At 48.0% G+C, this 15780-nt stretch overlaps 1 protein-coding gene across 1 annotated transcript in view; it reads left to right on the forward strand.

Moving 5' to 3' along the window:
- The window catches only part of pkhd1l1.1 (PKHD1 like 1, tandem duplicate 1), a gene marked incomplete at both ends in the record, with an annotated part of 67589 nt that overhangs the window by 39032 nt on the left and 12777 nt on the right, over positions 1 to 15780 (forward strand). The window contains 18 exons of the mRNA XM_079259251.1: positions 1268 to 2240; positions 2327 to 2575; positions 3348 to 3497; positions 3853 to 4027; positions 5182 to 5338; positions 5417 to 5573; positions 5650 to 5859; positions 6836 to 6965; positions 8465 to 8706; positions 8785 to 8921; positions 9006 to 10035; positions 11385 to 11576; positions 11849 to 12000; positions 12080 to 12239; positions 12876 to 13038; positions 13121 to 13209; positions 14439 to 14578; positions 14664 to 14793. Coding sequence (XP_079115377.1) covers positions 1268 to 2240; positions 2327 to 2575; positions 3348 to 3497; positions 3853 to 4027; positions 5182 to 5338; positions 5417 to 5573; positions 5650 to 5859; positions 6836 to 6965; positions 8465 to 8706; positions 8785 to 8921; positions 9006 to 10035; positions 11385 to 11576; positions 11849 to 12000; positions 12080 to 12239; positions 12876 to 13038; positions 13121 to 13209; positions 14439 to 14578; positions 14664 to 14793 — 4636 coding nt within the window. The remainder of the gene's footprint in view (positions 1 to 1267; positions 2241 to 2326; positions 2576 to 3347; positions 3498 to 3852; positions 4028 to 5181; positions 5339 to 5416; positions 5574 to 5649; positions 5860 to 6835; positions 6966 to 8464; positions 8707 to 8784; positions 8922 to 9005; positions 10036 to 11384; positions 11577 to 11848; positions 12001 to 12079; positions 12240 to 12875; positions 13039 to 13120; positions 13210 to 14438; positions 14579 to 14663; positions 14794 to 15780) is intronic.

The following is a 15780-nucleotide window of genomic DNA, read 5'->3' on the forward strand; positions in this document are numbered from 1 at the left end:
GGGATTCGTCGCTTGTTTTGGATGCCCTCTCTCAACATCCTTTCGAACCGATTGAGGGGGTGCGACTGAAGTTTCTCTCATTTAAAACAGCACTGCTTTTGGCTTTGACCACAGCCAAACGAGTCAGTGATCTGCATGCCTTTTTGATCCGCCCGTCTTGCTTCCAGTGGAGTCCAGGGATCACCAGGGTGATCCCAGTCCGGCTTTTGTGCCTAAGGTTATGGAACCATTATACAGGTGCTCTTCGGTGGAACTGCTTCGGTGGAACTGCAGGCATTCCATCCTCCTCCATTCGCCTCGGTGGAGGAGCAGAGGCTAAACACATTGCGAGCACTAAGGTTTTATGTGAACAGAACAGCTTGCTTCAGAAGGTCTGACCAGCTGTTCGTTTCTTGGGTCGCGTCCCACAGGGGCAAACCTGTGTCTCGTCAAAGGTTATCACTCTGGATCGCTGAGGCTATACGGCTGTCTTACAGAGGTAAAGGGGCGCAGCCACCCACAGGGATAAGGGCTCATTCTACCAGGAGCATAGCCACATCATAGCCGTTGTTTAAAGAGGTGTCTATTCAAGACATCTGTGCCTCTGCTAGTTGGGCCACACCACACACATTTGTGCGGTTTTACAGGCTGGATGTTGCTCAGCCGTCTCACGCGGTACTGGAAGTGGGAAGTTAGGTCTGACTTTTACCTGTCAGTAGCTGTTCCTCGCACTTCGGCATTGTTCATGCAATCCAGGAGTGGGCTATATCTCCCATAGTGAAACACCAAGCGAAGTTAGAAAAAGAACGTTGGGTTACTCAACGTCAACCCTGGTTCTTTGATAACAGAGTGAGGTGTTTCTATATGTGGAGCCCTGGGTACGGCTCAACCTGTCTGTCACAGACAGATGTGGTGTCATTGGAGCATCCATAGTTGGTCAGGCATAAGCGATTCCCACAGTGAAACGCCTCTGTTACCAAAGAAGCAGGGCTTACGTCAAGGAACCCAACGTTTCAGGAGGAAAATCTGCAGCAAGTCGTGAATTTCTCTGTGAGATCATAAAGTCTGGTGAGAAGATGTTGGTGACCGTCCTTCAGCGGAGATGTTGGTGACCGTCCTGCAGCGGAGATGTTGGTGACCGTCCTGCAGCGGAGATGTTGGTGACCGTCCTGCAGCGGAGCCTGATCTGATGTCCTGTTCTAAAGTCTGCATGTTGCGTCAGAGAGACCAGCAGCTGATTGGCGTCCAGTCTAACGCCACTCTCGCCGCTCTGCTTCCCGCCCTGCAGGTGACGGTGGGAGGCGAGCCGTGTCCGGTGACCAGCATCTCTGAGACGGAGATCTTCTGCCAGCTCGGCGCCAGCACCGCCTTCCCCATCGGCGTTGCTCTCCCCGTGGCCGTCAGAGTCAACAACCTCGGCGCCGCCATCGTGGCAGTCTCAGACGAGTTCAAGCGGCGCTTCGTGGTCCTGCCGGTGGTGGACTCGGTCTCGCCGCCCATCGGCAGCCCCACCGGCCACACAAGGCTCCACATCCGGGGTTCCGGCTTCTCCATGGGAGACGTGACGGTGGCGAACGTTCCCTGCGCCGTGGTTTCCATGAACTACACCCAGATCGTCTGCGACACGGCGGCATCTCAGCCTCATAGCGGCGACGTCGTCCTCCATGTTGGACACATCAAAAGCTCCTGTCACTCAAACTGCTCCTACGTGTACTCGCCGTCCGTCACCCCCACCGTCAGCGGCGTCTCCCCCGGCAACATCACCAACCTGACAGACGTCACCGTCTCTGGCTCGGGGTTCAGCGACCGCCTGGTGGACGTGGCCGTGTTTGCCGGCGCCACAGTGTTGGAGGTAACCGCCGTCACCGATGGCAACATCACAGCGAGAGTCAGCGCCCTTCCTGCAGGAGAACACGTCGTCACGGTGACGGTGAGGAGCAGAGGCCTGGCGTCGGGTCACGTGACGCTGAGCAGCCGTGCTGAAGCCGTCCTGAGCCCCGCAGCGGGCAGCGTGGCGGGCGGGACGCCGCTTGTCCTCGCAGGAAACGGCTTTGCTCCGGGGAACACCAGCGTGACAGTCGGCGGGAAACCCTGCGCCATCCAGGAGGAGACGGCGGCTCTGGTCCGCTGCCTGACGCCTCCGCACGCCGAGGGCCCGGCGGTCGTCAGCATCCAGGTCTTCAACGTGGCGTTCCCGCCGCTCAGCTTCAACTACTCTGCAGCCCACACGCCGCTGATCGGCGCCGTCAGCCCGCCCTCTGGTAAGCCCGCCGCAGAGCGCCGGCGTCCAGCGCCGGTCAGGGTCGGTAAATCTTGCAGCCATCATGACCTCCTCTGTTTCCCACAGGGCCGAGTGGCTCCGTCGTCACGGTGACCGGCTCAGGGTTCGGTACCGAAGCCCAGCTCGTCTCCGTCGCCGTGAACGGCGTCTCCTGCAGCGTGTTGTCCGTAAACGACACGCAGGTCCGGTGCATCACAGGAAGCAACGCGGGGGGGACGTACCCGGTCACGCTGCATCACCAGGTCAAAGGTCACGCCCAGTCCGCCGCCACGTTCACGTACGAGCTGAGCGTGAGCAGCATGCAGCCCAACCAGGGTGAGAACACGCCGCCTTGGTTATTTCTTCCTGTTTGTTTTCATAGTAAACGCAGAATTTGTTCCAAGTTTCGTTTTAATAAAGAAATTTACACATAAAAAATATTAATTCTAATTTATTTTTATCATTTCACTTATTAAATAACAGTAAAATATATTATATTTAAAAAAGATTCTGAGATGTAATTATTAAGTGTTTTAATGATTCCAGATAACTAAAGAGCATCAAACCTGTGATAAATAACAATAAATAAAGAAATATATGAGGAAAAATATTTTTAAAAATATATAAAAATATATTTCATGAATTTATCTATAAATGCTTTTTTATTTTTATTTATATATTATATTCATTTTAATTTATTTTATATAATGAAGAAATATATCAGGAAAAATATTTAAATATTATTTAAATATTATTTTGAAATATTGAAATGTTATTTTTTTACATTTTAAAATATACAAAAATATGTTTCATGATTTTATCTATAAATCCTTTTTATTTTTATTTATATATTTTAATCATTTTAATTTATTTTGAAAAAAAAGTTGATAAATATGGGAAGGAAGTGATGATTTGTTTCTTTACATTGTTATTTATTCAGGTGAATTAAACAGAATGAAGCTTTATGTTGAATTTTGTAGCCATAAATAAATAAAATCAGATAAATATTTCATAAAGCATCTGGCGGCCACGTGCAGATGTGTGACGACGTCCTTAAGCTCAGATTTGCTGAACTGAACCGGTTCCGTTCTTCTGGTCCGACTTCCAGGTAGCTTCGGCGGCGGCGCTCTGCTGACCATCCAGGGCTCCGGCTTCGACCCTCGCAACGCCACGGTGCTGATCTGTGGGCAGGACTGCAGCGTGGACAGAGAGACGTCCACGTCCTCCCGTCTCTACTGCAGATCCCCTCTGAACAACAGTGAGTCTGCTCAGACGCCTTAAAGGCGGTGCTCAGGGTGCTGCGGCGCCTCCTGCTGGCAGGAGGCTGCAGGACAAACCACGTTGCGCTGCTTGACGTTTGGATTGATTATCTCATATTTATTTCATGTTTAAGTTTCAACATGTCCAATGTGTTAATTTTCCTTTTCAAGCAGGATTTAATCCTTGATTTAATCATTTGTGACAGTTTTTCCCAGTTTTTCCTGCAGGTTTGTCCTGCAGCGACTTTCCCGACTTCTCTCCGCTCTGAGCTGACCTTTAAATGTCGCGAAGCAGCCGGTGAGGGTTCGGCATCGTGACGCCTCTCTCTTCATGGCTGTCGTGTCTCCTCACAGGCACCCAGACGGAGGCGAGCTGCACGGTTGCCGTCGTCAACCCGCTGTTTGCTGTCAACGTGTCGGACGGCTTCACCTACAAATCGGAGCTGACGCCGGTCATCAGCGAGGTGTCTCCGCGCAGAGGCGGCACGGCCGGAGGCACCCGACTCACCATCACCGGCTCCGGTTTCAGGTATGCCGCGTGCTGGAAACACCTTATAGTTACGGGCCGCTGCTGAGGAATTGAACGCTCGGCTTGCTGACAAAGCAACACGTAAAACAAACAGCAGCTAAAAAGTGACGTTGGGGAGAAACTTGGTGGTTTCCAAAGCGTGAGACACACCCCCTCAGGTGCAGGCTGAAAGACGACACCACAGCATCTCCGCCTTCCAGTCAGAGTCCTGCGAACTGATCGCAGATCATTGTTTCTGCTCCACACGCTCGCAGCAACGAGCTGAAAAAGCACGTCTGACGCAACACGACGCGTTTGACCCAAATGCAGACCGTATGGAGTCAGATTTGTTCCAGAATCTCCAAGCAAAACTTTTTAAAAATCAAGCAAAAAACAATTAAAACCAAAACTTTCTCAAACTTAAGTAAAATAAATTATCTCAAAATAAAAAAATGATAAATCATCATGAAAACTATTCGGCTTTTATTTGGTTAAATTGAGTAGTTTTGTTTGTTTGCAGTTTCCTCTTCCTCTCTCACCAGCCAATCAGAATTCGCCCCTGACAGAGCCCGCCCACGAAAGGTTTGTGTCAGAAATGAAACCAAACAATCGAGAATCAAAACCAAAGACTGTGAAGCACAACCAAACTAGCGGGAAGAGAGAAAGAGGAAGAAAAAAAACTACTCAATTTAACCAAATAAAAGCCGAATAGTTTTCATGATGATTGATCTTTTTTTATTTTGAGATCATTTATTTTACTTAAGTTTGAAAAAGTTTTGGTTTTAATTGTTTTTTGTTTGAGTTTTAAAAAGTTTTGCTTGGAGATTCTGGAACAAATCTGACTCCATACAGACGGAAGCAAACAAAACTCTTCATCTTATCATTCATCATCCTCCGCTTCCATGTTCCTCACATCTGGTTCCTCTTCCATCAGTCTGCAGCTTCATCTTCATGACTTTTATATCACGTTAAAAGAAACTATTTAACCTGTTATTATCCTAATTATCATTGTTATATTAAGACGTTCTGGTTCTGCATCGGACGCCGGGGGTCTTCCAGACCGGTGACGCCGAGGCTGAAAGCCCGGCCTGTAGCGGCGTTTTGCAGGATTCACCGCTCAGACCTGCGCGACATGTCGGTGTGTGTTTTACGTGACTTGTTGTGTTGCATCGCAGCTCCGACGTGAGCCAAGTCAACGTGACGGTCGCCGGGTCGGTGTGTGACGTCGCCTCTGCCAACAACACACACATTGTGTGTGTGACCAACGCTCAGAGGCGGTCGCAGGAAACCAAAGTCCGAGTCAGCATCGGAGACCGCGGCATCGCCAAGATGGTGAGGAAGCAGGTCGCCGTGGTAACTGTTTTACCCGGATCCCGCAGCATCCGCAACGCCGTGTTTCTTTTTCTGCAGGACAACGCAGACTTCTTCTACGTTGACGTTTGGTCGTCGAGGTTCACCTGGGGAGGCTTGTCTCCGCCCGAGACGGGCTCCTTCGCCGTCATCACCAAGGGCCAGACCATCCTGCTGGACGCCAGCACCCCTGTGCTCAAAATGCTGCTGATCCAAGGTGCATGGCGGGCAGTTTTACAGCAACGCGGCACCTTTTCCTGCTCGGTGTTCATCAAGCTGGGGTCTGCCCTCAGGGGGAACGTTGGTGTTCGATGAAGCCGACATCGAGCTGCAGGCGGAGAACATCCTCATCACAGATGGCGGGCGGCTCCAGATCGGACAGGAGGGGGCGCCATTCCAGCACAAAGCCATCATCACACTGCATGGACACCTGCGCTCACCTGAGCTTCCCGTTTATGGGACCAAGACGCTGGCGGTGCGGGAGGGAATGCTGGACCTCCATGGTATGGAAGAGTCCCTGTCAGTCCTGCTTCTGGACAGCAGGGGGCGCAGTTTCACTTCACCACCACACTGTGGCGTTCAGACTTATCGCCGTTTTTACTCTTTTTATGCAAAAACAATAAACAAATGAGGAAAGTAGAGATATAAAAATGAGGCAGATTTATTTGTATCTTATATTTAATATGCAGGACAAGTCAAAGTGCTTTACTGGGACCAGACTGGGAATAGATTCCCAGAAGAGAGTCTGAAACGGAGTAAGACAGAAAAAACACGAGAAATAAAAGGTTTCTAAGCTTCTGATGAGCGCCATCGTTCCGTACTGCGAGTCTGTCCCCAGATTGATGTTTTTTTATTCCACTTGTCCCAATTTAACCAGTAAAAAAACTGCAGTTTGAGATTTTTATGACATATGTGACCAGTTTGGATGATAAAAACCAGTTTCTGATGCTGGTTTAAGCTTAAATATGAATACATGACTGCAGAGACATCATGTCTCGTGGCTCATATCAACACTCTCTGTTTCTTTCCTCAAAGCCGTTCCTCCGTGGATTTAAAAATCAAATAAAACTTTATTTATAAAGCCCTTTTCATGCAGCACAAAGTGTTTTCCTGCCTTCATCTCCTAAACAGCAAAGTTTTATGCTTCCTTTACTCGTCTAGAACGTCGCAGTTGGGCTGAACGTGTTGCAGTCTGACCTCGGAGCAGACCGTTCATCCTCTGTTACCACGGCGACAACACACCCAAACGGCGAGGTTTAAACAGGAAAATGTTCTCCTTGTTTCTTCCTGCATCAAAATCTAATTATTTTATATGAAAAGTCTTTGTTTCGTCGTATTTGGGAAGAAAAACAGGTGTGACCCAGAAATGCAGATTACGTGTCGTTCTGTGACCTCAGCTGAGCTGACAGAGTAATCCGAGTACTTCACCCTGCAGGGACGCGACCCGCCTCTCTCATTGTTGACAACTTGTTTCTCCAGGTGTTCCCGTCCCCGTTCCCTGGACCCACCTGGCCCAGACGGCCGCCAGCGGCTCCACCACACTGACCCTGATGAAGGCGGTGACGTGGAAACCCGGAGATGAGATCGTCATCGCCTCCACCGGCCACAGGTAGGAAACCCACTTCATGAACGATAGACATAAAACAGTTAGATGTGCCGCTGAATTCTGGGAATTCTCTGGAAAAACGCCTGAATTTATTTCCAGTTTTATCAGAATAAAATAAATCAGGAAATAAATGAAAAAAAATAAATAAACAATAAATAAATGGCTAAAACAGATTTTAAAAAATGGAATATGGATAAATAAATTCTCTTTATTAATTAGACTTAAATAAATTAAGAAAGAAAGGCCAAACTTCTGGAGTTTCGTTGGTAGTTAGTTTTATTGTACATAACGTCGCTAGAGGGGCAGAAAACTCGCTAAACGTGGCGCCGAGTTGCTCAGTTATGAGCCGAGCTCTGGCGTGTGCATCAGTGTATGCGGTGTACCGGGAAACTTTGCCGTGACAAACGTTCCGCGCTGGTTATGGTGTCTCCTTTTCATGTCCGGAACATAATGCGGCGTAATGCTGCAGTTACGAAAAACACAAACCAACCAATCACAAGGAAGTACTCAAATATAACGACACTACAAGCAGGGGTGCGTCTTGTGTCTGGAGGTGCACGTCAAGCCTCAGCGGACTTACGTTAACGTACAGCGGCGCCGTGCGAGTCTGAATCCTCCACGAGAAGACAGAACTTTTTCTTGTTCTCGAGGCTCCGAGAAGAAAATGACGTCATTTTGTTCTCGCGGACGCGTTTGAAGACGGTTCTCGCCACATCGGGCTGGCAGAACTTTTTTCTCGCGGGGCTCCAAGAAGTATCGTGTGATTGGTTGGACATGAGAGGTGGGTGTGGTTAACACCATGAAGCGGAGTTGCTGCTTCGTGTTTTTACTGCTGCAGGTAAAACGGATTGTTTAGATAAAACAGCTGATCGAGGTGGTGAGAAAGTACCAACATTTTTACATGTGGCGTTAAAACACTCAGACCCTGCCGCGTGCACGACCCGCCCCGCCGCGTGCACGACCCGCCCCGTCGCGGACGAAGTTGCTCGTTAAATATGAAACTAGGAAAGCACTCTGAGAGCGGAAACCTTCGCCAAGCACGATGTTAAAGAATCCTTTTAAAACATTCCTGGATCCAAACGGTGATCCGGATCACCACCAGAATTTAATCACTTCCTCATTTTCACATTTCCAACAACTATTGAAATATTTATAAAAATCAGTCCATAACCTTTTGAGTTATCTTGAACAGAAAGACGGCGGTAAAAACATGACCTGCTGGAGGTAACAACCGGGTTCATGGCACATAAAGCAGACATCGCCCCCTGCAGTGACCCCTCCCCACTGCAGACCTGCTTCTCCTGGAGGATGGATGGACCTGCCGAACAAGAAGCTTTTTCTTGTTCTTGCTTCTGGTGGAGGATGGAACAAGCTTGAGTCCTGCGGAGGATTCGTCCAACAGCGGAGAAGCTTGTTGGAACGACAAATCTCTTCGTCTCTGATCTGGAGATGTGAGAGTCTGCAGGGAAACCGGCTGAAACGTGTTTCCTGGTGTTTTCCAGACACAGTCAGAGAGAGAACGAGGTGAGGAAGATCGCCTCCGTGTCGGCCAACAGAAAGACCTTGACCCTGACCGAGCCACTGACGTACTCCCATCTGGGAGTGTCCGTCACGCTGCCTGAAGGCACGGTGTTCGAAGCCAGAGCCGAGGTGGGTCTCCTCACCAGGAACATCGTGGTCCGAGGCTCCCAGAACCAGGAATGGAGCGACCAGATCGCAGCTTGCCCTGACGGCTTCAACACAGGTGTGTCTCTGGGTGGTTGGGCTCGATGCCGCCGTCAACCTCACGTCTGTTAAAACGCGTCTCCTCCGGTTGCTGCAGGCGAATTCGCCACCCAGACCTGCTTCCAGGGACGGTTTGGAGAGGAGGTGGGCAGCGATCAGTTCGGAGGCTGCATCATGTTCCACGCACCCAGACCGGGGGAGAACCTCGCCATCGGCAGGCTGGAATACGTCGAGGTGACTTTTCAGGACATTTTCTAACTTTTTCTATAAGTTTCTGAAGCTTGAAGCATCTGAAGCCGTCCTGGTTCTGGGTTGCAGGTCTTCCACGCGGGACAAGCCTTCCGGCTGGGGCGCTACCCCATCCACTGGCATCTGATGGGAGACATCGACTACAAGTCGTACGTGAGAGGCTGCGCAATCCACCAGACGTTCAACCGGGCCGTGACCATCCACAACACCCACCGTCTGCTGGTGGAGCACAACGTCATCTACGACATCATGGGCGGAGCCTTCTTCATCGAGGACGGGATCGAGACAGAGAACGTCCTGCAGTACAACCTGGCCGTGTTCGTCAAGCAGAGCACCAGCCTCCTCAACGACGACGTCACTCCCGCCGCCTACTGGGTCACCAACCCCAACAACGTCATCCGCCACAACGTCGCGGCGGGGGGCACCCACTTCGGCTTCTGGTACCGCATGCACGACCACCCCGACGGGCCGTCGTACGACCCCAACGTCTGCCAGAAGAGAGTCCCGCTGGGCGAGTTCTTCAACAACACGGTGCACTCTCAGGGCTGGTTCGGCATCTGGATCTTCCAAGAGTTTTTCCCTATGAAGAACGGACTCTGCAGTTCAAGAGTGCCGGAGCCCGCCGTCTTCCGATTCCTCACCGCCTGGAACTGCGAGAAGGGCGCCGAGTGGGTCAACATCGGCGCCGTGCAGTTCCACAACTTCCTCATGGTCAACAACGAGAAAGCTGGCGTCGAAGGCAAGCGCATCCTCCAGTGGGCGGTGACCGGTTTCGGCGAGGACGGGGGGGCCACCGTGTCCAACAGCACCATCGTCGCCCACGTGGACGAGCTCGGGCTGGGAAACCAGTACTGCACGCGGCGCGGGGTCATCACGCCTTTCGATGACGGCATGAGCGTCCTCAACACCAAGTTCATCAACTTCGACCGCGGCAACTGCACGGCCATCGGCGTCACATCCATTGACGGGACGTGCGTGGACCGGTGTGGCGGCTGGGCCGTCAGGTTCAGTGGAATCCAGTACACCAACTCCCCCAACAAGGCCGGGTTCCGCTGGGAACATGAAGTCCAGCTGGTGGACTCTGACGGCTCCCTCACAGGTACTCAGACCGTCCAAACGGAAAAGATCAGGATGGTTTCCTGAGACGTTACGAGTTTTTAAGAAGTTTATGAACCTGTCAGATTATTTCCAGCAGGGCCGTCACACTGGGTGACGTTCAGGGGGCCCATAGCCCAGCGAAATAACAACATGATAACATATAAACGATGAAAACTCCACATTTATCCCTTTTTTTAGATGCAAAGATGTACATTGTTAAGATTTACTTTTCTAATATTGTTTAGAAAAGCTCCGTCTTTTAAGAACAAGCTGAAGACTCGGCTCTTCCAGGAGCATTTCCACACTAAAGGTGGAGAACGTAGCCCAGCAACAAATATTATGGTATTTATTCTTTGTATTTTAACATAGGTAAAATTACATTGGTAATATTAATATTACTACATGTCAAGACTGGCGTCCAACTCGTCTCCAGCAGTTCACCAACACCTTCCTATGACCTCCTCAATCGTTTGATTTCAGGCTTGTGTTTCTCTTATTCTCTTATGTGAGTCACTTTGGATAAAACTGTTTGCTAAATGACTGTAGAAGAGAAAAATATTAGAAAATAACCAGAAGTTTCAACAATATTCAGCCATATTTACATGTATTTTTTCCAGATTTATTTATTAACATTTTTATGTTTCTAAAATATCCTCCTGACTACCAGGAAATAAAATGTGTAACTACAAATGTCCACTACGGAGGACATTGCTTAAACTTTTAAATATTGTGGTAAAATATAGTTATATTTATCTAAGAAACAATTTAATGTGTTTGTAAGATATTCAATGAAAATATAGCTACAAAATTTCAAGTGGAAATCAGCACAAAGAAAAGTATTATGCTCTTCCCATAAAACATGCTTGTTGCAATGGAGGCCATTTTTCTTGAAGAGAGAAAGAAAGTTCACAAAGCCCCCCCACACAAATAAGGTACCATTTAAAAGCACTAAATGTCCTTTTTAAAGACCAAAAGGTGTGAGTTCAGCAGCATTCAGGGAGATGAACATATTTAGGTTCACAAAGGTCCTCCACAGAGGACAAGTTGAACTCCTGGTAGTCAGGAGGATTTGTCAAAATATAGTATTCTTTGAATATCTGTAATGTTATTTTTTACATTAACCAAATTCATCCTGCTAGCCAAAATGGACCCTCTGGTCGGTTTGACGCCCACGATTCAGGTTCAGGAGCCTTTATTGGTTTCAGCGGAGAAAAAAAACACGTCACGTGACAACGGGTTGTTTAGCATCCCGTATGATAAATTAAGCTGCTGTTCCTGCACCGAATCGGCAGATACGATGCAACCAATCAGAAGAGAATCTGTCTCATTTAAAAACTTGCTTCTTGACAGGAAACATCAACCACAAGGTGGTGCCCATGAGCCCCCTGCTGGACCCGGCCCACTGTTCCCAGAGCGACGAGTGGAGCGTGGGCTTCCCCGGCGCTGTGTGCGACCATACCGTCATTTTCCACCGTCTGGCGTTCAACAATCCGACTCCAACCTCCCTGAAGGGCAAAGATGTCATCCTGACCAACTCCCATGGTATAACATGTAATCTCCTGGCACACTGGGGGACCTGAACCCACCTCTGTAACCACTAGGTCACCGTTTCCCTTCTCGTGTTGCCATAACAACCCTTCTGTAGCGTCTGCCGCCCCCCGGTGGTGATGAGCAGGAACTGCATCAGCCGACAAATCAGTCACAGATAAAATCTGTTTGTACGCTGATGAAAATACACAAACTCTCCATGTAAAACTGACACTTGTGACGTTTACTGGCAGTAACGGTTTATAAAGCGTCCATTCTGTCCTCAGGCAGCAGCGTCGTTCCCTACCTGAAGAAGAGAATGACTCATAAGTTCGGCTGGATGGCCCTGCTTCCGTCTGGACAGACGTACAACTGGTACTTCGACAACGTGGACCAAATCACCAACATCACCTACGCTGCTAAATTCTACGGCTTTAAGGTCCTGAAACGTCCGACGAGCCGCTATCAGAGCAGCTCCGTCCTCCGTCACGCTGACATGTCTGTTTCCCGCCCTGCAGCCGGATCAATACGTCATCGTCAACCACAACTTCACCCAGAGCCCGGACCGGTTCCGCATCATCGACGAGCGGAACGCCTCGTCCTCGCCGCTGAGCTTCGGCAGCAACAACAACGGAGACTGGTTCTTCAACAGGAGCACCAACGACCTCTTCTACATGGGTTAGAGAGGCTTTTATACACGTCTGCTTCATGTGACGCCTCACCCGTCACGTACATCTGTTCATCTGTTGTCACATAGAAAGATTTATTCTCTGTCACAGGAAACACACTAGCCTGTACGTTTGTCCGAGTTTGGATGCTGAATGGGTTAAACGTAAAGGGAATTTACAGCATTTCAGACACTTTCTGGCACCTCTCTCAGCTTTATTCCAGTGGAGGGAAACGTTTTGTTGCAGATTTCAGCTCCTCAGGTCTCCTCTTTAAGTTTTCTTGCTGACCTTGACGTGCTGAAGCGGCGTGATGACATCAGATTTCGCTTCGTGACATGAGGAGGACGCAGAGACACGCCGGGTGATTGACAGCTAGGATTTACGTTTGGAACGTCAGAGAACCCGTTGGGAATATCTGCTGATGATAACAGCTGTAACGCTCACACCGAGCACGAGCAGTGGGAAATAAACCGTTTCCATGGAAACATCCGAACTTTCAGTGTATTTTTAACAGAAATGTGAAAACCTTCAGTTTTACTTGATTGTTTCGTTTCTGTTTTATTTTATGTTCAGAAAGAAGTTTTTGGTTTCCTTTCGGGATAAACGAGTGTCTTCCGTTAAACTTCTGAGCGTTTTGTCTCTGCAGTGTCGGGGGTGACAAACCAGCGAAGGCGGCGCAGCAGCGCCGACCGCTCCATGTCCGACGTGGAGACCAACTTCGCCGTCTACCGCTGCTTCTTCCCTGAATGCATTCCTCCGCCGCCTGCCACGCTGGCGCCCCTCCCCAGCCGCCGTCCGGACGACTTCGTGTGGGTTTCAGCTCTCTGCAGAGTCATCGATCGCTGATGGGTTTAGTTCTGCTCAGAATTTCCTGTTTGTGTTTTCATCCAGTCGCTGGTCTGACGAGTCTTTCTGGAAAAGTTTGGCTGAAAACAACTTCGCCGTGCCGACAGACGGCAGCGACGTAGTCATCCCGTCAGGTAACCAGACATCTGACGTCTGAATGAAGTTCACAGTGGGAATAAACCTGTTTACAAAAGAAATAAACATGTTTACAGCAGAAATAGACATGTTTACAGCAGGAATAGACATGTTTACAGCAGAAATAGACATGTTTACAGCAGGAATAAACATGTTTACAGCAGGAATAGACATGTTTACAGCAGGAATAGACATGTTTACAGCAGGAATAAACATGTTTACAGCAGGAATAGACATGTTTACAGCAGGAATAGACATGTTTACAGCAGGAATAGACATGTTTACAGCAGGAATAAACATGTTTACAGCAGGAATAAACATGTTTACAGCAGGAATAGACATGTTTACAGCAGGAATAGACATGTTTACAGCAGAAATAGACATGTTTACAGCAGGAATAGACATGTTTACAGCAGGAATAGACATGTTTACAGCAGGAATAAACATGTTTACAGCAGGAATAAACATGTTTACAGCAGGAATAGACATGTTTACAGCAGGAATAGACATGTTTACAGCAGGAATAGACATGTTTACAGCAGAAATAGACATGTTTACAGCAGGAATAGACATGTTTACAGCAGAAATAGACATGTTTACAGCAGGAATAAACATGTTTACAGCAGGAATAGACATGTTTACAGCAGAAATAGACATGTTTACAGCAGAAATAGACATGTTTACAGCAGGAATAAACATGTTTACAGCCTGGTTCAAAAATCCATTTTAGGTTTAATAGGTCAGGTTTACCTTCATGACAACTGTGGGGGGAGGGAATTTTTTTCTAACTCACCCGTTTAAAAGTAATTTAATCTCGAAGTTCGGCATATTTATGGGCGTGTTCTTTTGATTGACAGGTACCTGATCTCCCGCTTCAAGTCAGAAGAACGTAGAACAGCCGCGGTTTTTAGCCGGTTAACAACGTGACTTAGCTTTAGCCCGCGTACCTGACTTTTTACATGTTCATTTGTCCAAACTCACATTTCTTTAGGTTCGGATGTGTTAAATCTGCTGATTTCAGCTGCAGCTTCATATTTTCTGCATGTTTGGCTGAAACGTTTCAGATTAAACGTGAAGCTGGAAGAACCATTTTAGCTGCGTTTATTTACTCATAAGGTGTGAAATGTATAAATTTATTGTTGCTTTTTATGACCAAAATTGATTCTAAAACCAGAAATGATCTGAAAATGTAGAACTAAACGAAAGGCTTCGTGTCGCCTCCCTGCAGGACGGTGGGTCGTCCTGGACAGCAACACCCCCCGCCTCAACAAGCTGACTGTGATCGGAGTCCTGGAGATTCCCAACGCCGCGAACGCCTCGTCCAGCGGAAATGCAACGGTGGTGGACGCCGTCTACATCTCCATCCAGGTCAGCGCCTCGGTGGAGCTTCTCCGTCACGTAAGCTGAGACTCTCCAGCGATGTGACGCCGCCTGAACGGTCCTGTCGTTTCAGGGAGGACGGCTGATCGCCGGATGGAGCGATGAGCCGTTCAGAGGTCAGCTGCTCTTCAGGCTGAGGGGGAAACACGACACTCCCGACTGGCCGCTGCCCAACGGACCCAACCAGGGATCCAAAGTCCTGGGTAGGACTGCCGTTCACATGTTACGATTGTTTTACGATAAATTTCCCACCACATAAATACATAAAATAATTCCATACAGGTCTTTATATTCTTATCTCGTCAACACGGAGAGAATAATCTGCAGAATTAACATGTTTTTATCTTGATATTTTACAGAATAAACGGGAAGTTACGACTTGGCCATGTTGGCGTTATGTTGGTCATGTAGGTGAACGGATTTACCAGAAACACGTTTTCCTGTTTGCTTAAAGTTTCTGATAGTTTAAGCCGAAACTTTACGATATTTATCGTTGAGTATCTGACAATAATACCATTGTTTTTACTGGTAACACTTGATTTTTAACCCCTTCAAGCCCAAAACAAAGAAAAAATTGGGATTTTTTTTTTACCTGAAGTCTTTATTTTTCTGTTTTTATCAAACGAGGTAAAAAATTAAAACTAGTTTTTGTTTATCAGACGACAAGATGGTTGTAGTGCATCAGGCGTCCAGCAGGGGGCAGAACACATCGTTTTTACCATAAATTGAACGTCCCAAATCCGAATTTGGCATTTCGTCTGTGAGGAAATCTGTTTTTGGGACATAAGGGAATCAAATCCACCACAGAAAACTTTATCATCCTTGTTTACAAAGATTCTGGCCGTTTTTAAGTGCAGGGCGACCCGTTTGTTTCGTTTTTTCTTTCTGTGGAAGTTTTGTTCTGGTTCAACGTTATCTCTTACGGAAAGCGAATCTGAAAGTTTAATGCTGCCATTAACTGTGAAATTAAATAGCAGCGTCTCTATTTGCAGAAGAAGTTCAGATTTGTTGCCGAAGTCTAACAGAAGAACCAGAATCTGACCAGAAGTGGCTCCGCATCGAGCTACGACCTCGTTTTTCTCTTTCTCATTATTATTTTAACTAAAATATGCTCGTGGAAGCAGAGATCGGCGCAACAATAAAGCAGGTTTTGTCTTCTGCCACCACATTCTGCTGAACGCTTGTTCTTC

This window comes from Telmatherina bonti, assembly GCF_933228915.1.
Source record: "Telmatherina bonti genome assembly, chromosome: 19".
NCBI classification, from domain to species: Eukaryota; Metazoa; Chordata; class Actinopteri; order Atheriniformes; family Telmatherinidae; genus Telmatherina; species Telmatherina bonti.